This window comes from Acomys minous, assembly GCF_964271855.1.
Source record: "Acomys minous genome assembly, chromosome: 3".
Classification (NCBI taxonomy): Eukaryota; Metazoa; Chordata; class Mammalia; order Rodentia; family Muridae; genus Acomys; species Acomys minous.
In genome coordinates, this window is record NC_140485.1 from 26,050,803 (window position 1) to 26,076,780 (window position 25,978).

At 45.1% G+C, this 25,978-nt stretch overlaps 1 protein-coding gene across 2 annotated transcripts in view; it reads right to left on the bottom strand.

Annotated features, from left to right (window-relative positions):
- Positions 1–25,978, bottom strand: part of SQOR (sulfide quinone oxidoreductase) — a 40,761-nt gene that overhangs the window by 12,614 nt on the left and 2,169 nt on the right. The window contains exons 2-5 of one of the 2 annotated variants that reach the window (XM_084776543.1): positions 17,359–17,516; positions 8,062–8,312; positions 6,181–6,351; positions 1,682–1,735 (exon numbers count right to left, since the gene is read on the bottom strand). In XM_084776543.1, the coding sequence (XP_084632669.1) occupies positions 1,682–1,735; positions 6,181–6,351; positions 8,062–8,295 (459 nt within the window). In that variant the 5' untranslated portion in view covers positions 8,296–8,312; positions 17,359–17,516. The remainder of the gene's footprint in view (positions 1–1,681; positions 1,736–6,180; positions 6,352–8,061; positions 8,313–17,358; positions 17,517–25,978) is intronic. The other variant, XM_084776542.1, reaches the window with a different exon arrangement.

Genomic DNA, 25,978 nt, shown 5'->3' on the forward strand with positions numbered 1-25,978 from the left:
CCCTTTGGTAGCACAGAAACTGTGTGCTGAAAAACTGAGGACTATCCTGTCTGTCCCAAGAGACAGACCAACAAGCAGGACACCATGCTGAAGACACTCAGTGGAGCTGGCATGAGAAAGACCAGAGACACATGGTGTGCATCTAACAGGAGAGCCCTGTACATCCGACAGACAGAGCAGAGACCCAGCCTGCCAGAGAACATTGCTCCTACCCAGGGATTCACGGGGATCCCGTATCTGCAAGTGATTGCCTTCAGTTTTGCTTTACATTCACTTGAGAAGTTTTCTAGAACTTTCAACCGAAGAGTAACCGGCAGTGGGCTAGCCACGGTTAAGCTACCGTTCCCTTAGCCTCAGATTCCTCATCTGCGAGTGAAAAGAAGGGGGTGGGGAATGCCTTCCTCACCGGAAGCTGTAAAGGATCACTGTCAATCCTCTGCATCTTCCTTTTTCTCCCACCAGTATATCTATGCACACTCCCATAGTCTTTATTTATTTTATTATTTTTTTTTTTTTTAGAATTAATTATGGTCAGAGGAAAGAAAAACACTTAGAGGTTACTTACAACTGTTTCACATACATAGGTTACCAAAGCTGATTAGGGAGTATATAGATATACAGTTGCTAAAGGATACATTTGGAACAGTCCAGAACAAGAATGAATATCGGTATTATCACAGATATAATAGGAAGTCGTTGTCGATATCTAGGGATGATTCTGTAGTCATGGCTGCTTTTAAAAGCTGTTGTTTCTTACCTTCCTGCCAGAGGGCGCTAATATCTCTCAATCCTGGCTCCTTCCACCCTCCACTAGACAGCCTTCCTGTAGCATATCCCAACACATCTCCACCACCTCCTCCTCCCGCCCCCACCCTGGGGCATGTCATGATTCTTCACATATAAACACACCCCCAAAGACCTTCCCTGGGCCACCTCCACTGAGGCGGGGTCACACGTCTGCAGCCTGGGTCAGCTCCAGGTTTTATGTGCTGTAACTATTTGCCCACAATCCCAAGCATGCTCCTGGGAATCATAAAAACGAATGAATTACTCTAGTGTGTTTGAGGAAAATCAACTCGAGTCTCACAATTCTTGGTGAACAATTAACTCCCTGGCTTGCTGAGGACACAGCTAAGAAACTTCTAGGTAGCATTTATGTTCTGATGGTCACTTCATACCCAGAACGCTCAAGTCTCTGTACAATAAAACCTAAATATGCTCCCAGAGTCTGATGAACTAACTGCTGTGTTCTGCCATTTCAGTCTGCTTAAGAATTCACAGGCTAGATCTGGCTTGCAAAGGAAAGCCAATTTTTTTTATGTGGCAAGCTCAGCCTTCCATAACAAGGCCAGCTTCCTATGGGTGCAGAAAGAGTTTGTTTCTGTCAGAAAACACAATTAGGGCATGGACATCTGAACTTTAAAACTAAAACACTGACAGAATCTTAGAGAAGACTTTTTTTGGCATTAAAAAAAAACAGAAATAAGTTAGAACCATTTTCCTAGTATCATTTCCCTGTTGCAAATGAATGGAGAGAGAGAGAGAGACAGAGACAGAGACAGAGACAGACAGAGAGACAGACAGAGAGAGAGAGAGAGTTAGAGAGAGAGAGAGAACTGTGTCTTGATTTCGTCTTTGCATAAGTTGGAGGGCGTAACACAGCAACAGCTGAAGACCGTACCTTCTCATAGTCCAGCTGGATTCCAAGAGCAATGATGAGATATTTATAGAAGATCTACAGAACACACCAGAAAACACAGTGTTAGACCAATGCTCAAAAATCAGCGCCATGCCTCCGTGTGTCCACGTGAGTGTGTCTGGGTGGACGGTGGTGAGCCGGGTGGGCAGGCACGGATACACACTACAACTGACCATCCTTCCTCCTTCTCTGTTGCCTCAGTCTCCCTGCTTCAAAACTCCCGTGCCTGGCCTCTGTATGTTTGGGGTGCCTATGACTTTACACACCGGAGAATGGCAGGTTGTTAACCTTTTGTTCAAAGCTTCTGTTCTTCACGTTGCAGTGGGTAAGAACAAATTTCCTAATCTCAAAAGAGAGCCGATCATTTTCAGATCTGCGGGTAGTATACGAATCTGATCTGTAATATGAACTGAACCAACCTTATAGTTGGGAAACTTCCTTCAAAGCTCACTGAAAAGTATGTTATACAGTTGTTTATGTTTAATGGTTCAAATAGGTATGGTGATTGTTCATGCTGAAGACAATGACACCCGTAAATACAGTAATGGCCATACGTGTTTAGGACCAAGGGGAAGATGCACTGGGGTGAGAAACAGTAAAAGGCATGCAAAGTGTAAGAACATCCCTTAAAAATACTAAACAAACAAAAAGCACTTAAATAAGACCCTTGAGCCCAGCAAGGAGATATGGGTGGGAATCCCCTTGATCTCAGATTAAACAAAGAAGGACAGGAAGCAAGCTGAGCAAACCCTAGCTGAAGACAGTAGGCTCCAAGACATGAGAGTGCTCCACTCTATCTGGGGAGCCTAGAGGTTGTTAGAGAGGACCCACTTTGCCACAAAGGAGAATGGGTTCCAGGATGCCCAGGTTTCCTTTCGCTTCAGGCCTTCCCAGAGCTGCCTTAGCACAGAGCCCATGCAGTGGCGAGCCTGTTATACAGAAGAACACCCACCCCCAGAGGACAAAGGTTGTGCCTTCTCCTTGCAGTCCCAGAACCTAGCAGGGAACTCAGCAATGCTTGCTGTATGAATAAACACATGAGGAACAGCTTTAGTTACATTTTTTAAAGTTTATCAAAGTTAACAGAAAATTAAATTAAAAAAAAAAAAACTTCCTATCTGTATACTCTACCCATACAGAGGGGGTCCAAAGCCTTGACACTCTTGGTTCCATAGGGAAGCCAGCCATCAAAGGACACGGGGAGTGACAAAAGGTCTAGGGCCTGAGATTTTGCTCTACTTGGAATACCATTTGGGTTATTAATATTATCATGAACAAAGTACCCCGGAAGAACAGATGGGAACACAACAGAATGGCCTAGAACCAGCAGGATGTGCTTTCCCACAGCTAGGTGCTATGTCCGCCTTTGTCAGTGTCAGTCCAAACAGCGATGATTCATGCTGAGTTCAAGGTCAGCTCACTGCTCTCTGTCCTTCCTACATGACCCCCTGCTAAGTCAGCCTTCCCATCCTGGAAGAGAGTGAAGTTGTTCTTAATTTTTACCTAAAAGCAGAAATGAACATATGCAAGCACATATAAGTAAATATATGTGCATATGTTTCATCTAAGTTTTTTTTTTAAAGGTTTTATATTGCTACTCTTCTGCGGATAGCTCAGAACTGCCTCCTTTTTCACTGTATCTCCAGGAGACCAGATTAAATTGTATATTATTACTCTCCATTCATAAGACGGAGCATCATGGCTTGTTTACCTGGCCTCACCCTGATAGCACACATAGCACCTTGGTGCTACCAGGCCTGTCTCATTGAGTAGACCCCTTGGAGGTCCAGGAATCCCTCAGTGTTCTCTGTCGTGGGGTTCACTGTCTTGAGGATTACCAATGTTTTATGTCTCTTGAGAATCAGAGTCCCAGTAGGTGTTCTGACCCCCTATCATTTGTGACTTCTAAGGCTCAGAAACTTGGAGAAAGCGTAGGGTGTTGTTTTGAGGCTCGGGAAGAAGTTAGCAGGGTGTTCTTCTAGGACTTTATGGAGCAGAGCACTTCATAGGCTGAGAGCATCAGAAATCAGTGCACTGTGTCTCGCGGGAGAGATCTTGTTGGTTTTAATTCATCCTCCCCCCCCAACACTATGACTGAGTCTTCTGGATTTATGATTCTTGTTACCCACTTAGCAATTTTCACCACAGATGGGCTCGTTTAAGTTCAAGTTTTAATTTTGCAGCACGTCCCTCGAGAGCCTTCTTCAGACTGCATAAATTAATCAGTGTTCTTTAGCAAGCATGATTCAATTTACCAGATCACTCTATTCTCAGTTTGCCTTCTGCCATAGACACCGGATGAAACATGGACTTGTGGGCACTGCTGTAACCTAAACTGTGTCTCTCACACTCTTGCTTCGTGAGTCCGCTTTCTGGGCCACAAGCCTTATTTCTTCACTGAATATCTACACTAGCTTCCGCTTCCTCCTTTCCCCGTGGCATTTGCATATAGCTCCCACCTCTAACTCTAAATAATATCTACTCACCCTTTAACTTAGAAAGGATTCCTTTAGGCAAGCCTTCCTTGGCCTGACAAACCTGATTGGGTCTTGTCCTGCTGTGGCTTAGTGATTTCTCACATGCTTATCTCAAACCCATACCTTTCCCATCAGACTGGATTTCCTGAGGAGATAAACTCTCCATCTTGCTAATTGTTGTAAGCTGAGTCTTCAGACAGACATCTAGGACACGGGAGGTGTGCGGTGAACACTTGTAAGGAAGCCATGTCTCGGTCTCTTCATCTGTGACACGGAACGATGTCTACCTTGCTGAGCTGCTTTGAGCACTCAAATGAGCAGCAAGAAGCCTTAGAGCAGGGCTGTGCCCAGGCGCATGCTCAGGGAGTGTTGCTACTGCTTCGTAAAGCTCATTTACAAAGGCAGGGAGATATGGACTGCGTGTTCACTGTGAGTCAGCACAGCTCAGTCACTGGCTGGAGGCCGGTTCGTCATCTCTGAACCTTTGTTGGCACCCTTCTATTTCTGAATTACTATGTGACATTTATTTAGTAGGTGAGCCTGGAGTTTTGCAAGGGCTTAGCTGCTGATTTACTAGGTTCTTAGCGTCAGGATCCCTCGCCCTGTCCCCACTCCCATCCCGTGTACAAAATGAGAATGCTTGTCCATATTAGGCCTTCTGGCAAGGTCTAGGCTGTTCTCTGCATGAAAAGAGAGCAGCTCAAAAGTCAAATCTACAAGCTTTGCAGTTCCTTAGCAGTGGCGGGGGGGGGGGGGTGAGGGGGGGGAGGGAAGGTTGGGTCCATTGGCTTGGAAGCTCGTTCAAAAGGCTTGAGGCTCGTTTTGTTTCATTTTGTTTTCTAGCTGGGCTTTATTCTTTCTTACTGACCTCCCTCCCATAAGCTTGTCTGTGATTAAAAAATAAAAATAAAAAACAAGATATGTGTAGAGCAAAATATCTTTCCATTACAGTGTTCCTGTGTTTCCCCTTTAGGGCATCATCGTAGGTCTCAGTCCTCCTGTCGCTCTCCATGCCCTTCAATAGTTGGCTTTCCCATAGAACCAAGAATGTCAAGGTACTCTGGATAGCATAGGATACAGATCGAGATGGACTTTATTATCTGTCTACTTTGATAAAAACTCCATTTTTCACAATAAACTGAAAGTGTTCAAGCATTGCTGGGTTCCTCACCAGTTCTAGGACCTTGAGGAGAAAGTGTAACCTTTATCCTCCAGAAGTGCTCTGCAAAGTGAGGGGCTGGGGAGGGAGATCTCTGTATAACATGCCCAGTGGCATAAAGCATTGTGGGCTCTGTTCTAAGGGGACACTGGGATGGGCTTGTGGCATGGGTGAGTTCCCTGGGGAACTGAGTGGCAGCTGCTGTTCTGGGCCTGGCAGCAGACAGGGAAACATGAAACTGCAGCTGGCTACTGGGCCCGCGGTCTCACCATTGTACTCTCAACTGACCCATCAAATATGGAGGAAACAGTTGTTGAAAAACCTCTGGGTCTAGTGTAGAAGGTAACCTCTAAAAAGTACTAAGCACTACTGCACCTCATCTCTGGCAGCAGCATTTCCCCTTAGTGCTGGGACAAACCTTAGTCATATGACTCCACTAACTGGAAGAATGCCCCTGCTGTGACTGGGATGGATATTTCCCAATACTTGCCTCCTATGGAAAGCCAGATGTCAGTTAGGAAACACTAGCATATTTCAAAGGAAAGGGGAAATCCACCTGATATTTTAATACATAAAAACAGCCCTTGTTCAACAAAAATTCAGTCACAAGACTCCACTATAACCAATGAGGTCCACTGTATCAAATACTTGTTTTACTTTATTAATTCAAAACTACTCAATCCTTCCACCTATCCCACTTGCTGTGCACTGCCATGTCATGCAGCTTTTAACATAGAAAGAAAAATACAAACACATCTGTACCATCTTCCATGCTGAGGTGTGCAGCTTAAGAATGGCCACGCCACCCCCAGATGACAAGAAAGCCCAACAGCCCTGATAGTTACCTCCTTGCCACTGTCAATGCGGACACAGTTCTTGTTTGGGTTCAGCTCTGCCACTCTGTCTTGAATCCACTCCACACCGGATGGAACCACACTCGCTGTGGAACGGCCAGATAAGGACAACTGCTTGGCACCAGCACCCACTAGTGTCCAGATTGGCTGATAGAAATGTCTCTGAGAAGTAAAGTATTACAGAGGTTTGTTTCCATTTGAGCCTCATCTAAAGCATCTTAGTTGCAGTTATTTCAACTAGACTCTAAGTCAGTCCCTCCTGACCCTTACTTAGGTACTGCACAGAAAAGTCTACAGAGGGCTTAATTCCTCACTGTTGTGTCTTCTGATATGTCAGCTCTGAAAGATCATCACCAACCAAGAATACTTCCAAGACAAACAAAACAAAATGATAAGCTGTCTTTAATGACTACTGGGTTAGTCAAATTGTCTATTGCTTGATTATTATGTATTATTACATATATGCAAAATAGATCATATATATATATATTTATATATGTTTATATATGAGTATAGATAGAAAGGAAAATTAGGTCCAGTAGCAAAACATGATTCCTTCAAAGAAAGTGATGATTATGGAAAGTCTGGAAAGTTCACTGGCATTTCTAGGGGGTATCAAAACTTCACTATCTTCAAACTATATGCCCACAAAGGATTGTAGATGCTTCTGGTTCATCTGTCCTTCTTTTCTCAGGAGTCCATAAGTACCATACCCTTCTCCACAAAGCAACACACAATTCTCAGAGTCTTCTGCCCTCAGTTCAGATCACCTATTCTTAATCTACATTCATTGTGAGAGCTCTGGATCAGGACAAAGGGCAGGTTAATTTAATGGTTTGTGAGAATCCACTCATTGGGTGGACCAAGAAACCAAAACCTCACTATATTGCCAAAACGTTTCCTGCATTCTGGCCAGTTTGGCTGGCCAGAGCAGCCTAGAACTCAGAGGGTGGGAAAGGAGACACAAAATAGTTTTCTATCTCCATAAGGTCGATAATGGCTGTGATCCTGAAAGAGGAGCTCATCAATGTTGAGCCCATCTTGAACAGAGAGTGGGACAAAACACCAGCTCAAGAGTTCCCTCCATCTGCAAACATTAGCACGACCAGCTCTTTCAAGAACGGTCCCCAGGAGCGCTTCCTCACAGGGCAGGATAGAGGTGACTGACTGCCCAGCCTACAGCCATCCTGTCCCAAAGGCACCTGATCCCATCTGATCTTGGAGACTAAGAGGGTGAGGCCTGGGAGTAACCCTAGTAAACTCATTGGTTTCTGCAGTCAAACTCTGGTTTCTTGTTGGGTCTTTCTAGGGATTGGGTACACTTTTTTTTTCTAATCACCCCAAAGTGAAAATCCCCACAACGCAGAGACACTTAGAGGATACCATACGAAGACAAGGCCCACGAATGCAGATGCTCTTGCAAACCTGGCTTGACAAGGATTGCTCCTAGCTGCTATTGCCTAGGAGGGGAGGCAGAGAAAAACCACATCCACCCTTCAGGGGGAGCATGACACTGTCAGTAGTTCGGGACTGGTGGCCTCAAAAAAAAAATGGGAGAGAATATGTGTTTGCTGTTTTAAGCCACGCACTTTGTAGTAATTTGTTGTGGCATCCCCAATGAGCTAGAACTACAGAGACACAAAAGCTTAGAGGTCTGGCCTCACATCAGGCCCCCTCCACTCTCTCCCAGTGCTTTTATTATTATTTTAAAAGAACTTCATACACTATATTTTGATTATATTCTTTCCCCCTCTCCAAACTCCTCCCAGATCCTTGCTACCTCCTGTTTTTATGCCCATGAAAAGCATTAAGCATAAGACATTAAAAGCCCAATACCTGCGCATACTCTCACCCATGCCAAGGGACACTTACCTCACTGGGTTCAACAATGGCCACATTCTCCGCTCCCACTTTCCTCTTCATCCGAGTGGCCATGGTGATTCCCCCACTTCCCCCGCCCAGTACCAGCACCTCATAGTGGCTCTTGGCTGTGCAGCAGGCTCCCGTGTGCAGTTGGAGGGGTCCAGCCTGCTGAGTGCCCAGCCTAAGGAAACAGCCAAAGAGCCGGGCACGTGGACTAGATGCAACAGCGACCAGAGTGGCCATCACCAGGCTAGAGCGGGCTAAAAAGAAGCAGAGGAGACTGTGAGTGCCAAGGAAAGATCACTCTGGGACCCTAGGAAGGGGAGGCTGGCATCAGATCGGCTCCATTTGGTACCCTCTTGTCTTTTGCTAAAGTCTGTCGTCCTTCCAGGAAGCCAGCTTCCTGAGAACTGTGGGTTGACGGCTGCCTAATGACTAACCTTTCCCTTTCTTCCCACCTGCTATCAGGCCATCTAGGACTTTTTAAAGACTTATCTCCCCCTCCCCCCTTATATTTATTTCTGCATGTCCGTGTGCCCATATGGAGGCAGAGAACATCTTGCCGGGATCAGTTCTGTCCTTCCACCTTGTGGGTCCCAGGGATCAATTCATGTCTTGGTAGCAAGTGCCTTTGCCTGTTGAGCCATCTTGCCAGTCTTTTATGGGTCGTTATGAACTTTTATATGGGCACTGAGCACTGGGCACTAAACTCTGTCCTCAACAAAAGCAGGAGGTGCGCTAACCACTGAGCCAGCCCTCAGCCCTCCTCCCCCTTCACACTCTCACTAAACATTTGTCTGTACCCATCCTTGTCCATCTAAGGCACCTTTGTTTCTCCCCAGCTGCCTTCTATTCTCTTGGGCACACCCCAATGCTTCTTTGGCTTTTAAGCTGACTAAAGTGAGCTTATGGGTCTGCAACTGGAGACCTGTGATGCTCCGGGCTGCAAGGCGCACCTGTGACCTTGCTGAAAGAATGGCGGTTGAAAGAGAGCCTGACTTTCTGCCACCCAGACTTCTTCATTCTGACCATGGCAATCAGGGCCTCAGCCCATCCCACCCCCTCCCACCCTTACCCCACACCCCTATCCCCCACCCCCGCAGGAAGAGGTCCCTGGCTCTGTTTACCCAGGGAAAAACAGTTAAATCAAACTCATTAGCTGTGCAAGCAAAGGCCTTCAGTACACTGGGCAAATTTCAAGCAGATGAGTAATACAAGCTATAAAAGGAGCCCTGCCTAGCATCATAAAGTTGTACTTTATATAAAGGAGCTGGCCATGCTGCTAACCAGTCTTTCATTGTATCGGCTTCACAAACAATTCCGCCTTAAGTGTCTCCCAGAGACACTCTTCCCTTAGGAAGCTGAGCAGTCAGCTCCTCCACAGGGAGAGGCCAGTGGGCCTTCTTGAGAGCTGCTCTTTGTGCCCACCAAGCATAGCACTGGCCCGAGCGAAGGACATCAGTGTCTTGAATGACTTTATGGGTCCAGACTTTAGGTACCACGATGGATGCCCCAAATGTCCCTATCAGTTTCAGCCCTGTGAGCTCAACCAGGGTCCAGGAACACTTTATGGAAAGACAAACACTCTCTGAGGAGTAAGATTCCTAGCCCCTAACATCACTAACTTCTGGATGCGGATGACTTAATTATACCAAACACACACACACACACACACACACACACACACACACACACACACACACACACACGCCACAGACTGGCAAAAACAAAGGATGTGGGTGTGGGGATAGAGGGTCAGGGTGGAGGATGAGGTGCTAGAGAATGCTGAGCTGACCAGTAGGAAGAAGGGGAAGGGAAAATCCCAGAGGAGGAAATAGTGGGGAAGGACAGGGCAGGGATGAGGTGGGGGAGGGGACAGAGCAGATGCCAGTTTTAATAAGTATTAACTCAGTTGCAGAGCTTCGGTGAAGCCAGGCGTTCCTCAAGCTTCCGAATCGGAGGACACAGAAAGTGGAGCAGGATCATACAGAACTGCCTCGGGTCTAAAAGCAGCAGCGCCACTGCTGCCCTATGAAGTAACACCTGGCGCCCCTCTGTCCTGCGCTTCCGTTTCCGGGTGTAAGGAAGCAAGTTCTAATACGGAAGAAGAGAAAGGTATTACAAAGACTTCTCTAGCGTATGTGTTCATAAAATGGCCAGCCCTCTGATAACAGTCCATGGATCATACTGATAACCATACTAGGACAAACAACAGACTCCACTCAGGCGGGGCCATCCTGGTCCTTGACTATTTCCACAGAGGTGAATTTCTGATCGCTTCGGTTTATATACGGAAACAGAGAGTGTTCTGTTTTGTTCTGTTCTGTTTTGTTTTGTTTGTTTTTAGTTTTTCAAGACAGGGTTTCTCTGTGTAGTCTTGGCTGTCCTGGACTCACTTTGTAGACCAGGCTGCCCTCTAACTCACAGCTATCCACCTGCCTCTGCCTCCTGAGTGCTGGGATTAAAGACGTGTGCCACCACACCCAGAGAGTGTTCTGAATGTCAAATATTGAGAAAAGCTTGGATAAAATATGATTACAACGATGACTCATGAAATCTTTTAAAATCTTAATGTGTACAAAGACTATATCAAATGCTTAAGAGTGGGATACAAATAAACATATTATATCATAGCATGTTAAATATGTTATCCCAACAATGTAAGAGAGAAAGTATTTTAAATTAAAAATATATAATGTATAGCCAAGCTGGGCATCGTGGCACACGCCTTTAATCCCAGCACTAGGGAGGCAGAGGTAGCCAGATCTCTGTGAGTTTGAGGCCAGCCTGATCTACAAAGAGAGTTCCAGGACAGCCAGGGCTATTACACAGATAAACCCTGTCTTAAAAAAGAAAAAAAGCCAAAATGTTACATTGAGTAAGTACTTTCTCTGCGTTTTAGAATAATGGATGACTGATTTTTTTTCTCTTGTTTTCTGTATTTTAGAAATGCTTTACTAAATACATATTTAGTCCATTTCAATGGACTACGATGTCTATTTCAATAAGTAACACTGGTGATGTCTTTTCTGTCACCTTTGAACTTGTGAGTGAACCACTGTCATATTCCTAATTTAGTGACAAAACTGAGGCAGGAAGCATTTCTGTGATGCTCTTGAGATTATATAGCCCAAAAGTGTTAGGCTGATCTAGTGCCAGGACTACCTCTTCAAATCACTGTATTATCCTAACCCTGAGATCGTTAGGACACGTATGTATCAACACTGCTCTGGCTTCTCTGGAGGATCCAACCTTTTGACATTGTGATATGTGGTTTGTCATCTACAAATGTGTTGGGTGACATTCATAGCTATCCCGGGATACAAGGTGGCCTCTGGGATGCATGTTGCACATAGCTGTCAGACCTTGAATGTCCCCAAAGTCCCAGGTATAAAAAGCTTGGTCTTCAGCCTACTGGCACTATTGGCTAGGAGGTGAGCCCTAGCTGGAGGATGTTGAGGCCTGCTCGTGAACAGGCCCTTGGGATGCTGAGCTCCACATCCTCCACACAGAGCCCTGACTCCCGGCCACCACATGCAGTGATACTCTGCCTCAGCACAGACCTAATGCAGTGAGGCCAAGTGACACCTGGAAGCATGGAACCAAAGGGAACCATTCCTCCATGACACTATCTTGGATTCTCATCACAGGGATGGAAAACTGACAAACAGAAAAACAATGCCTGAATGACAATGCTGAAGGGGGGGGGGGGAAGGGGCACTTTCCACAACTTCCCAGAAGGGGAAACCATTTTCTATTGCTCTCACACTACAGTTTAGGTCAGGTTGGTGAAAAGAGTTTTATTTCATTTCATTCGCTATTTTTTAAGGCAACCCAAAAGAAATCGGAGTTAAGGTTCGGTTTGCAGACACTCCAGTTTAAATGACTTGACCTCAGTTCTTTGAAATTTGCACAAGTGTTTCCCTCACTTAGCCAAGAAAGCTCTTTCTGCTTTATTTCAGTGCTATCAGTATTACATTTCTGGATTCAGTCTATCTAAGCACAACCTCTCCCAAGCTTGTTGGTTTTTTTTTTCAACTTCATTAATGAACAGCAGAATGCACCAGCTGTTAAAGCCACTTCTACTTTTAAAAATTCTACTTTTAAAAATACACAGTTCCAAAACCACAAATGCATTAGAGGGAAACACTGATACCCTAAGACTGCTTTAAATCTCCACATCCTTTTTAATTCTAGCTTCACAACATCGGATCAGGAAATCCAGAACTATCACCCAAACGTTGTGAATGAAGAAGAGGAGCGTGGAGACAGTGCCAAAGACTAGGAAGAAGCCAGTGGAAAGATCCATAAACAAGATATTTAATATCTCATGTTAGAACTGTAGCGTGCTAGTACGTGTGAACACACGCGTGCACATGCATGCACGTGTGACTTTGTTCCACGTTCCGAGCTCAAAGCTCCTTCCTTCAACCTTAACATTTTCTGGCATTGCAGCAGTGGGGTGATTCACAGTAGTACCTCTACTCAGCTCAGGACCAGAAAAGCCAAGCATGATGGCAGTTAGAGGGTTAAGGCTCTGGGCCCCACCCTGACCCACAAGGAGGAAGGAGCAGCAATGGGGCTGGAGAGTGAGCTCTAGTAAAAACCCTGGATAAACTCCCAAGAACTTCCCTGTGGGGACAAACACAAAGGCTCGAGGACAGTGGCAATGTCCAGAGACTGCGTAGAGGCACTATGCTCCCAATACCTTCCATTCAGGCACTCTTGTGTTTGAGCCTTTGTAGTAAACCAGTGAATGCCAGGTGAGCAGTTTTCTGAGCCCTGGGGCAAGTTCTAGGCAATAATCAACCCTGCAGGGTGATCACAGGAAATTCTGAATTGGTATCAATCAATCAGACCACGTGGGTTACCTGGGGCATCACTTGTGAAGATGGTCTGTGGGAAGTCTTAATGTTAACACAAATATTTAATTAATTTGTTGAAATATTCCATTGGTATTAAATAATGGGTTGGTGTTGGTGAGCAAAAAGAGACGTCTGGTGTTAGAAACGCCACTGAGGAGGCAACAGGCATTTCTGACCCTGACCTAAACGAGACAAGTCATGGAAGTGGCAGCCACACGCTCTTCACTGGAAGACAGAAAAGGGGAAGGAAGGAAAGCCAAACCTGACCCTGAGGTCAGCAGAAGGGAAATGGAAAACACTGACAACAAGACAAGAACGGAGCATTACGCTAACACAACTTCTCCATCTCCCCAGACACCGGTTTGGAACCTATGCGCCTGTTAGTTCAAATGTCTTGACTATCGATGTTACAGAACGAAGCAGCCACTTTACCTCTGCATTCCTATAAAGTAAAGCACACGCTTTAACAAATCAATAAATAAGACTAAGTTAGCTTCCATTTGCAAGTGGCACATTCAATATAGCTTACAATTAAATGGTACCATGGCTTTTAAGCTAGATAAAACTCCCTCGGTTGGTCCTAAATCAATTGAGTGCCTCCTTCAAAAGATGGAAAGAGACACATGGACACAGTAAAAGCCCTCCTGGCAGAGAGGTCAACAGCCTGGACATCTCTACTTACATCACTTACTGGCAACTTCTTCACAGCTGGCCCTTTCTAGATAAACAGTACAGACTGCCTGTGGCCAAAGGTCCTTAGTCTTACGTCACTGGATTGTGAGCAGCCAGAGTGCCTAGCCGAGTTCAAACTGAGCTGGTATCTCAGCAAGTGGTATCTACAGCATTCTTGGTGTGAGTCCCACCAACCCTTCAAACTTGGAGTCAACCCTTGGCTCTTTTTCAGCTTTTGAGGAAAGAATATATGGTTCATTGTATGACTCTGAGTAATTTCTCAAGCCTTCCTGGCCTGACCCACAATGCATTGGGCTTCAATAAGCACATAGCCAACCTTAGCTGATCATCTTTGCTGAACGCTTCCAAACGGAACATGAAAACAAGAGCAAATAGCGCTTGCTATCCACTTGCTAAACCTACTCTGAACTGCTTTGTAGCCCAGATCCTTGTGAGTTCCAGGTTCTAAGACACTTGACTTCTGGGTTCCGAGGCACATACATGACTCACAATGGTACAGCACAACAGGGCTTGATGTAGCATCCATGTGATGAAACTCTAGAACATAGTTAAATCAGTCCTAAAGCTATAGAAATCTCTCCACTACATTATTTCCTCCAGACAGAATTTAGTAGGAAAACACAGGAGAAGTGCTTATAAAAAACAGTAACTCTGGTAGTCCCTGCTGGCTGCCCTCCCTGGCACTGCAGGGAGAGCTAGGGCCCAGGAAATGGTGCGTGGAGGGCGCGGGGCCAACCACACCACTGCTGGGTTTGCCCAGAGGGATGCAGCTGGTAGTCCATGCTGGCTGCTGGCTTCTGGTAGTCCCTAACATGTGGGTCCCCTACAGTGGGAGTAGGGCTGTCCCTGACTCTGTTCCCTGCCACTGGCTCCCTTCCCCCTAGCTGAGCTGCCTTGCCAGGCTCCGTGGGAGAGGATGTGCTTAGTCTCGCTGCAACTTGAGGTGCCAGGGTGGGTCGATACCCCCTTCTCTGAGGAAAAGGAGAGGGGAAAGTGGTGAGACTGGGAGGAGAGGTGAAAGGAGGCTTGGATAAGGCTGTAAAAATAATAAATACATTAATTAATTAATTTGGGTAATGGCATTTGTCTGTACTGGTTAATTTTATGCTGCTTCATAGCACTGTAAACAATTTTCTAATGAGAAAATTGAGGATTCCAGATCAATAAGAGAATTTGCCTAAAGTCACTTCTATGTGATTATATAACTATGGCTCCCCAAATTTAAATGTTGGAAACTTAATCCCTAGCCCAACAGAGCTGAGAAGCAGGACCATCCATAGGCAATTAGATCATGAAGGGACCATCACAGAGGAGAAGAGGCTTGTACTGGAAGTGGGTGTGCCTTCCCTGGCTCATTCGTCTCACGTACAGCAAGAAGGCGCTCTCCATATTTGGGCCCACGGATCTTGTTATCCTCAGATTCCAGAACCCTAAGAAATGAATCTGCTCTTTATAGACTACCTCACCTTGTGTATCCTGTTACAGAAACACAAAACAAAGGTAGTCGTATCACTCATTAAGAAACAAAAGAGATGGCTCAGATGTTAAGAACACTGACTGCTCTTCCAGAGGTCCCGAGTTCAATTCCCAGCAACCACATGGTGGCTCACAACCATCTATAATATGATTTAATGCCCTCTTCAGGTGTGCAGGTGTGCAGGCAGAGCACTGTATACATAATAAATAAATAAATATTTTTTTTAAAGAAGCAAGATTTCATTCAAACTGACTCCTCAATGATTCGGGGGAAAAATGCCCAATGGCAGAATTTTATTTTCATAGAAAGTACCTAGATTATGTTTCAAATACTGAAATGATATGTGATATGAAAGTTTAACTTACTAAGTACGTTGAAAAGAAGGAAATCCAAGCTTTAGATGTTGGCACAAGGTGCATTAAAAATATTGATATAATTTCTAAGCATCTCTGTCTCTTAGAAATAGTATTGAAATGGCCTGGAATTCCCTTGAAAACACTACAGGAGATAAGAACTGATGGGTGTGAGAATAAGACAAGAAGGCCCTTGAGCTGAGAATTTGAAGACAGTAAAGGAACACACATGGCGCTCCTTGTGGTCACGTGCCTGTTTATTGTATGTGTTTGAAAGCTGGCAATAAAAAGTTGAATGAATAAGGAAAAAAAAAACACGAAAAGAGTGCATTAGAGCAGACACTGGCTTCTTATAGGGATCCAGTAAAGTCCTGGTTGAACGTGTGCTGTTTGACACACGCATGGTCACGTCGAAGGCCTGTGCCTCTGCCCTGTAGGAATGGCAGTCTTCCCCAGTGAGACCCTAGTGATGATGTCCTTCTTCAGATCTGGGTGCGAATGTTGAGAGTGTGTGCAGAAAATGCCCACCGAAGCTTTATTCCCCAGGATGTGTACAGACCGAAGACTGCTCCCCTACAGAGAATGCTCCTGCCTCCTAGTTGCACTGTACATAGTAACCCTGCCTCCCTGTTCATCTGTATGTAGTAACTCCACCTTCGTGTTCAACCTATGGAATAAGTACACAAAGCTTCCAGAGTGTTGTCCAAAACTATGTAAGGTCGTAGCAGGCTTTTATCATTGAATGTTAAGCTCTGGGCATGTTTCAATTGCAAGAGAATTACTAATGCGAGTACTAGTGACACAGAATCCTTCATCGCAAAGTCCACAGCTCAGTCAACACTGGAGTTTTGAAAACATTGAACTAACGGAGAAATGGAGGCTCAGAGAGGGCAGTCTTCTTTCAAAAGTCACACAGTATAAGCAGCGGGGCCAGGTCTAGGATGAATTCTTTTTATGAAAACCAAATCTTTCTGAATGTCCTCTGCAGCAGCTGTGCAGGTGTTCACAGCAGCCAGCAGCCCAATCCAGAAAGAGAAACACCCCAGACTGAAACATTTCCAGGACTCAGAACAGCCCTAGATACAATGATGGGTGCTCGAGTGGTCATTGTGCCCATTTTCTAGCTGGGAAAATTGAGGGTAAAGGAAAGTGGTTCCGTCCTCAAGGTCACACAGCCAGTTCAAGACAAGACCAACATTCATAGAGGGAAGATTTTCAAATCAGTGAGGGAAGAAACCAAACCAAAGTGTACCACACCCCCTAACCACCTGGGGGCCCTGAGGATTACCTCATACGGCAAAGTACTGTGTTAGGTGCTTCTCTGTTGCTGGGAGAAAACATCATGACCAAGGAAGTTTTTGGAAAGGACTTTATCCAAGCTTCTAATTCCAGAGGGATGAGAGCCCATCATGACAGAAGGCATGGCAGCAGGCAGTTACGGTGGCCAAAGCAGGAAGCGGAGAGCTCAGGTCTTCGAGTACAAGCATGAAGCAGAGAGAGCAAACTGGAGTTGGGGAAGGCTGTATACTCGCAACGCCTGTGCCCAGTGATAACATTGTCTCCACCAAGGGCACGCCTCCTAAACCTCACAAATGGCACTGCCACCTGTGCACTGGGACGTGGCGTCCTGATTGAAACCAGAGAGTGGGGTGGAGAAATCACCATTGAATGAATCCTACACAGGCCACCAGAACCTCCTCCAACACGGCCTCCTTCCTTTCCATCAGGCATGGTGGTGGTCATTTTAATTTGTCCACTCTACCGGACCATGGGATCTCTAGATATTTGGTCAAACTGTATTCTGTGTGTGACTGTGAAGGCATTTGTGGATGAAATGAACAGTTAACTTGGTTACTAGGTAAGATAGATTGCCCTTCCCTGTGTCAGAGGGGCTGGCCTAAACAAAAGGCTGACCAACCTGTGAACAGGACAGAATTGCTGCCTGGGTGTTCTGCACCAGAACACTCTTCTGCCTCTGAGATTCGTCTGAAACTGGCTTTTTCCTGCTTCCTGGATGGGCCTTTGGGTTAGAACTTCATCATAGGTCAGAGGTTAACCAGGTCTTTGGCTTGCTGACTGAAGTACCATAAAAAAAAAAAAAACACATGCAGTGATATTCGTAGCAATAGGCGTGATACAAACAAGACAGCTGGCTGCTTCCCCTTCCTGGAGATATTCCGAGTCCTACTGTATTAGCGACAGAATTTTTTCTGTGTTTATGGTAAACTGACATTTTTGAGACCTGGCTAGCTCCTGCAGAGACCATCTAGTCCAGGCCAGCTAACGTCAGACGGTGAAGGTCTGGCCTGCCCGCATATCTTTAGATATGCCTGGCTTTTACATCCCATGAGTCAACAATATCCATACGATCGCATCGGCACCAGAAACCTGACAACCGGAAGCAGTCTGCACCCAAAGTGCACGGAAGGAATCACAGCTCGTCTACTGCCTTACCACCCTGACCGCGCCGGACCGTCTCATCTCCGAAGCTAAACAGGGTCGAGCCTGGTTACTACTTGGAAGGGAAGACAGTCACAGGTACTCGGGCCTCACCCAGTCCGCCTTTCTGCCTCCCTCACCACACAGGCTTTTACTCAGACTTTTTCTTCGCATTCCTGCCTTCCAAAAACCCCAGGTGCTTCCGGCCCGACCCTTCGTGGCATGCCGTGCCTCTGGGCTCTTGAGAACTGTGAGTAAAAAAATGTCTTCCTTTGCAGAGGTCCTCTCACGATCTGTGGTGCCTGCCACACTTGATAAAAAACAAATTCTGGGTGCATTTTAATATACCCACATTAAAATGCATGTGCCAACTGCTCAGTCAGATGAAAGATTTTTACATGTTGAACAAAAATTTCTTAGGCTTCTTCTCCTTACATATCTGTGGAACTGTCAGGTGGCATTTAAAAGGCAATTTAATTACATATTACTGAAGAATGTTGTAATTACATGGGTGATTGGGCCAAATTTTTGCAGCTCCGTAACATAGCTACAGTTTGACTTTCGGAAGCAACAGTTAATCTGGAAGGATATGCCACCTGGCATCGCTTCCCTTGTCTATTGAACTTAGCTTGGCAGTGTCTTCTCCACCAAGGAAAATCTTCACATCTCTTTGCTCCACTTAACCTTGACAAAGAAGTGGCACCATCCAGATGTGTTCATTAAAGGCGGTTAAGGACCGAGTTCTCTGTGAGGTGTAAGATTATGGGTGAATTCAGCAGAATTCTTACCTAGCCTCTGCGCATCTTAATCACGCAATAGCTTGCGTTTTCAAACATGGAAACGAGGAAATATAATCAACATTGTAACTTACGCGATCCATCCTCTGCATAAAAGCATATACATTAAGTAACACTTTACTTAGCTAAATGCCTGAGATTATCGTGATGAAAAGCAGACTTACATGAAATGTGCCCTGTCATGCTTACTCTGCTACTGATGAATGTCCCCGGAGTATTCACTGAGCACCTAGTGAGGGTCTGAGCTGGGCAGGAAGATACTTTTCCCAGTCCTGGCCTCACTCCCAGTTTATCAACTTGAGGAGCTTGGCCACTGCTGATAATTCAGGCCAGGAAGAAGGTGGGCCCAGCCTTGGGGGAAAGGCTTTCTTTTGTTAATGTTAGATAGTTTCATTTGATTGTTAAGTATTGAAAGTAAGTCCATAAATGTCCCGGAAGGAAATTTGGGTAGACATTTATGTCATTCTTAGCAAGATAGAAACTTTTATAACAAAACATCAAAATACATGAGTCAAATAAAATATTAATGGTTTTACTACTTTTTTAAAAACCTTTTTGCTAGTTATTCTCTACACACATACCATCTTCCCAACACTCAGGGTTTTTTTTTATGGGGGGGGGGGTTTCATTTGTTTGGTTGGTTGCTTGGTTGGTTGGTTTTGGTTTTTTGAAATAGGGTTTCTCTGTGTAGCCTTGGCTGTCTTGAACTCACTTTGTAAACCAGGCTGATCAGGCTACACAGAGAAACCCTGTCTCAAAACAAACAAACAAAAAAGTGGAGCAGCCTTCCCAGCAGTGAGGGAGCTGTGGTTATGGGAGGCTGGTCACAAGAACAAATGGTCGCTGGCTTTGGAGATGGAGGGCAAGGATGCTAAACCAAGGATGTGGACAATGGAAAGCAGCTGAAGAGAGAAGAGAACAGAATCTCCTTTAGAATTCCCAGAAAGTACACGGCCCTGCCGGGACCTTGATTTTAAGCCTAGTGAGATCTGTACTGGACTTTTGAAGTAGAATATATTGTAAGAGAATAAATTCCGGTGTTGGGGTTGAGGCCGTAGCTGATTGGCACGGCGATTACCTCACGTACACAGGCGTGGAGTTCACCTGCAGCCACGGAGTCTGTGGTTTGCTATAGCAGCTTCAGGAGATTACTACACACCTCATCTTATCGCCACAACAAATCACCTAGAGGCAGATACTGTCCTTTCCATTTACAGACACCAGTTCTATGCTTCAAAAGAAGTCAAATGGCACCTGGTTAGGTTTTTGGTGGAATATGGGCCTAGATTTCTTTCAGAAGCTAATCTCTTTATTTTTTGGGGGTGGGGGGGGGGAGGTTCTAGACAGGGTTTCTCTGTGTAGCCTTGGCTGTCCTGGGCTCACTTTATAAACCAGGCTGGCCTCGAACTCACAGGGATCCACCTGCCTCTGCCTCCCGAGTGCTGGGATTAAAGGCGTGCGCCACCACCACCCAGGATCTCATTACTCTTTCCAGCAGTCTAGGAGAGATGTCCTCTAAAGTAAAAACATTTCCTGACAATTATTCCTAAGGACACAGCTGAACAGCCTGGTGTTACTCTCTTGGTAGGAAGCACAGGTTTTGTGCCTGTCGACCTAACCATGCAAAGTGCCCCAGGGAGCAGCAGGAAGAGCCCGGTTACTCCACATCAGCAGTGACAGACTGGAACATAAGGCCAGAATCTGAAACCCCAAAGAAAGTTCACTCTCCCTCTGGAGAGAAGAGATGCATCAATGTGTCAAAGGAAAAAAAAAAAGTGCCCACAAGCAAGCCCCAGGAAGTGCCGGGTAGGTAGTGAGACTCCAGTGGAAGAAGGTGGGACCGTCTTGAGGGAGAGAAGGGAGCTGAGGAGCTGACGTGTACTGTGCTGCACTTCCCATAAGCTCTGTTATACCCATGACCTTTGTCCCAGTGACTAGCAGCAATACCTGTTACAATTTGCTCATTTGCTCATGGTGAGTAGTTTTACTAAGCATTTTTCTATATCAAACAAGAAGGGGTAAATCAGTCAGAGGAAACAAGAAACCCAGCTACAGCCCTGCCGGTCTCTTAAGAGTCTGCTGTGTTTGATGAATGTGTGTGGCAAGGGCCTGAAACGCTAGTAAATACGAGGCTAAAACAGAGACAAGGGAGCCAAGCGAGGAGAAAGGAATTACGGAAACAGAACAGAGAGGCTATATCAAGGGCCTCCTGGAGCTAGTTAGGATTGGAAAGGAGACTTGATACCCTATGAGCATATACAGGGGGAGGAGGTCCCCCTCAGACACAGACATAGGGGAGGGGAGGGAAGTAGGGGGGAAGTGGGAGGAAGGGAGGAATGGGAGGATACATGGGATGGGCTAACAACTGAGATGTAATATGAATAAATTAATTTAAAAAAACAAAACAAAACAAAAATAAATAAATAAATAAATAAATAAAATTAAATAATTAAAAAATAAAAAAATAAAAAAAAGAGTGGGAGTCACCCAGCTGTGGATGAAAAGGAGGGCAGCCTGGGGAGTGTGCATTAGGGAGAGAGAGAAACTTGACAGGCCTATGTTTCTGATATTCAGGATTGAGGGTTATTCTTACCTATAAACTTGACTACATATGGAATGAGCTACAATCCCGAAATGGAGGAAACACCTGCAAGAGATTTTTGGTTTCTTTTGTTTTTGTTTTTGTTTTGTTTTGTTTTGTTTGTTTTTTGGTGGTGGTGGTGGTGGTGGTGGTGGTGGTTTGTTTTTTTGTTTTTTGTTTTCTGGGGTTTTTTTTTGTTTTTTTTTGTTGTTGTTGTTTGTTTTTGTTTTTTGTGTTTTTTTTTTTTTTTTTTGGCTTGGTTTGAAGTGAGTGAATCCACTTCTAGTCTAGACTTTTTAGGCAGAAAGTCACACACCTTTGATCCAGATCTTGAGGCAGGAAAACACACCTTTTATCTGGGCCACGCCTTCTGCTGGGCCTAGAAGAAGGAAGCTTTCTCTCCTTGCCTGCTTGCTCTCCGTCACCTCACTAGCAAGTCCATTCCTTCACTGGCTGTAGAGCTGACTTCTTCAGGATTCCAGCATCTAAGGAAGACCAGCTGAGACAGCCAGCCTGTGGACTGAGCAACTTCTGGATTCTTAGACTTTCCATTCGGAGCCCAACATCATTGAATTAGTTGGACATTAGCCTATAAGTGAGCCTAATATATATATTCTATAAGTTCCACTACTCTATAGAACACTGGCTAATGCAAAGCTCAATCCAGAGCCACTATCAGCCATCCAGTGTTCACGAAGCAGCAACCAAAGCCCACGCCTGTAGCAGGCTGTTTTGTTTTGTTTTGTTTTGTTTACAGTGTTTTCTTCAATCTCGAACTACTTGCCAATGTGGAAAATTTTAAAGGCAGCTCCTAAAAGTGACCTTATGGTCTTATTGACCACAGGAAGCCCACATTCACACATGGAAACACTCGGTTGCCGCTATGTAGTCAGTGGCCATTTCCAGCCTCCAGAAGGTTCTCGTCGATGGCCCCACCCAGCCTGGGTGAGTCAAGTTAGTTATCTGCTCTGCCCTGGCTTAGAGTTCAGCTTCTGTGACCTGCTAATGGCAGTGAGAGCCCTGAATGTTCTTAATGGGATGGGATTTGGACAGAGAAGCTGGGAGAATGGATTGGGATGCTTTAGTAACTTCAGCACTTTCGAGTGTTTACTTTATGCCAGGCATTGTGCTAGGCACAGAGAAAGAGTAAAGAGCCAGTCTGTTTTTACAGCAAAAGTCAGGAATGTGATGATCCATTGCGTGGCTCTCTCAGAACTGCAGGAAGAAAAGAACGAATGTGAGCCGGGTGTGGTGGCGCACGCCTTTAATCCCAGCACTTGGGAGACAGAGGCAGGTGGGTTGGTGTGAGTTCGAGGCCAGTCTGGTCTATAAAGTGAGTCCAGGACAGCCAAGGCAACACAGAGAGACCCTGTCTCGAAAAACAAACAAACAAACAAACAAAAAGAACGAATGTGAATGTGAGACAGATATGGGAGGAAAACAACTAGATATGGGGGAGTAAAGAAAGAATCCAAACCCTGACATTATGCCCACCAGAAGCAACCCTATGAGATCACTCTGAGAGAAACAAAGGTCCCCGGTGTGAGAAGGAAACGCTGCCCCTTGGAAACAGAAGGGATCACACAGGCCTCGCCCCTGCTTTTGGCTCGCCTCCTCTTGAGTAATGTGGGGCTGGCCGCACCTGCCTGAACATCCAGGAACTGGATTACTATATTGTTAACAAATAAAGGAAATGAAGCAATCTTCACTCAGTTCTACAAGTCACGCTCGGCTTCCATTTGGGATCCAGTCAATCTGAGCATTTGCTTGAATATTAAGCTGTGAAGCAAAAGCGCCAGTTGTGGAGCAAAACTAAGCTGTCCAAAATAATGAAAAATAAAAACAGGAACAGTTTCATACAGCTCTTTGTAATGCCTGCAGCCACGCCGGGTTCCTTAACTCTTCAGAGAGCCCGTAACAACTTAGCCAACTGCTCCCTGGTAGTGAAGTCAGGTCTGAAAGGAGAACCTGCAACCTCTACTTTACTAAACCAACACAATCCCTAATCATCTAAACATTTGTCCTCAGACCCACAGATAATTATAGTCTTCAGCCCTCATCAAGGAATCTTTTGTTAGCAACAGATGACGACCACTACAGAAAAAAAAAATCACAGCCAATCAAAATGCAGAGTTTAGATCCGAGTCCTAATGGATACATCTACAAAACACTACCTAACCATTTCAGAAGAGTGGGTAGAAAGATTGTAGGAGTCAAAGGGTCAGGGAGTTTGCTGTAAGACTGTGTCTCCTAGCAGTGTCAGGAACTACACTCACAAAGTCTCAGCAACCTGACTGCCTATGCATGAGCTAAACAAAGTACCATATATAAGGTGTTTATATATATGTATACACACACTCACCCACACAAATACATATGTGAGTGAGTGGGTGGGTGGGTGGGTGGGGGTAAGCGCATGAGCAACAAAAGAGGCCCTGAGGCTATAAGGAAGGGCTTGAGGTAGGAAAGGAAAGGGGGAAATGGTGTAATTATAATCTCTAAAATAAAAGGGGAAATGAAAAAAAAATTACTAATGAGGACTTTGCAATGAAGCAGTGACCTCCCTCTGCTGCTGAGTAATTCCCTCCAAACTTAAGTACTTAGTGATATTTTATAATCAAAACAGGCATTATAATGATAAAACTGATTATTTCACCAAGCAGAGAACAAAAATTATAATTACTTAAGGAAAGATTTTTGCCTTCAAAAAAAAAAAAAAAACACTGAAACACACACACCAGAGAACTGGATGGCTCTAACTAAAAAGTTAAGGGTTTGGGCTGCTCACACACAAAAAATAAACAAGCCCTGTTTTCAGCTTGCTCCCAGTTTCTAAATTACCAGGGGAACTTGACTCCTCACACTATAAATAAAAAACAAGGGCCGGGCGTGGTGGCGCACGCCTTTAATCCCAGCACTCGGGAGGCAGAGGCAGGCGGATCGCTGTGAGTTCGAGGCCAGCCTGGTCTACAAAGTGAGTCCAGGATAGCTAAAGCTACACAGAGAAACCCTGTCTCGAAAAACCAAAAAACCAAAAACAAAACAAAAAAAAACCCAAGTGGCTCTCCTTCTGCTACGTCGTGCACAACAGCCCTCTGGCCAGGTTTCCTGCCAAGGTGTGTACAAACCTGTGTGGCCCAGCTACAGACTCTCTGGAAATGGAAGTCTCCTGTGAATTAACGGTCACACAGCAAGGATCAGCTTAGGCCCCAATTTCCTGAATCTGGTATTTGTTTCTATGGTTGGATGGATGGATGGATGGATGGATGGATGGTTGGTTGAGGAGGCAGCTGTCATGTAGCCCGGGAAAGCCTCTAATGTGATACATAAGTAAAGATTCAACTCCTAATCCTTCTGCCTCCATCTCCCAAATGTTGGGATTATAGGTGTTTAAGGCACCACCCCTGAATCACTTCCTGAATCACTAAAATGATCACAATAAAATTACTCATCAGACCAAAGTACACTGGGGTTCAAACGTACATGCAAGAAAGCTGTGAAGGGCGGAGCCTCGCCGTAAACAAACTGGTCAATGACTTTGGCTTGCCCTTGCCTGGGATCCAGCGTATAAGGTCTCAGTGAGAAAAGTCTCTTTGGTTACAAATTATTTATGTGTTGCTTGAGTCTAGACGCTTAACTCAATCCTTTGATGGTTAGGACACAATGAGATACACACAGGTAGCAGGTGGGTCAGGTTCTTTAACAGCTCACATCTTTCCGGTGTCTGACCTGATGGCACAGTTACCCATTTGCAATGAAGCTTTGTCTGAAGGCATGCCAGGAGACAGGACACCCCGGTCCACACTTCAGGTAGCATCAGGTAGGGCTCATCTTTAACCATTATGGGTCATGCTTTCTTCACTCCAGGAAAAAGCAGTGGGTTAGACGGATTAAAGGCCCCTTGCTTCCACCAGGTGTTGGTGGTGCACGCTTTTAATCCCAGCACTCGGGAGGCGGAGGCAGGTGGATCGCTGTGAGTTTGAGGCCAGCCTGGTCTACAAAGCAAGTCCAGGACAGCCAGGATAACACGAAGAAACCCTGTCTTGAAAATAAATAAATAAATAAATAAATAAATAAATAAATAAATAAATAAAAATAAAAATAAAAAGAGCCTTGCTTCCTAATGCTGCATTCTCATTGAGGAGGAAGGAGAGGTGGGTGTTCACAGCAGACATCCAGTAGGGATATTTATTTGTCTACTGACTCCTCAGATAGAATTTCTGTGGCAAAGAAGAGCAAGGTCAGGCACTTAGGCCTGCAACATAACCAGAATGAAAACTGGGCATCCCATTTCCTGAACCATTATGCACTATGATTCTCTGGAAAGCAGCTACAATCCAAAGAACAAGAAAAGCATGTGGGGGGGGAGTGGGGGAGGGTGAATCATCTGTGGAAGGTTTGCAGCATGGGGGGTGGGGAATCATTTGTGGAGGGTTTGCCATGTGGGAGATATTGTAGTGTATGCTTTTTGTCATTTCTCATAACAATCACTGACAAGGGCATAATTGACCCCATTTTATAAGCAAGAAAATAGAGGCTATATGTGACAATGTGACAATGGGTAGGTCACTTTGATTGTGGAAGTTTGATTTGAATATAAGAGAAAGGGATGTGAATTCTCTTGTACTTAAAGACCTTTCTCTATGATTTAAAACGAGCTTGGATCTGAGGGATTGGAAAAGTCTCCTGGTAATCATCCAAGCTTAGACAGAGGAAAAATA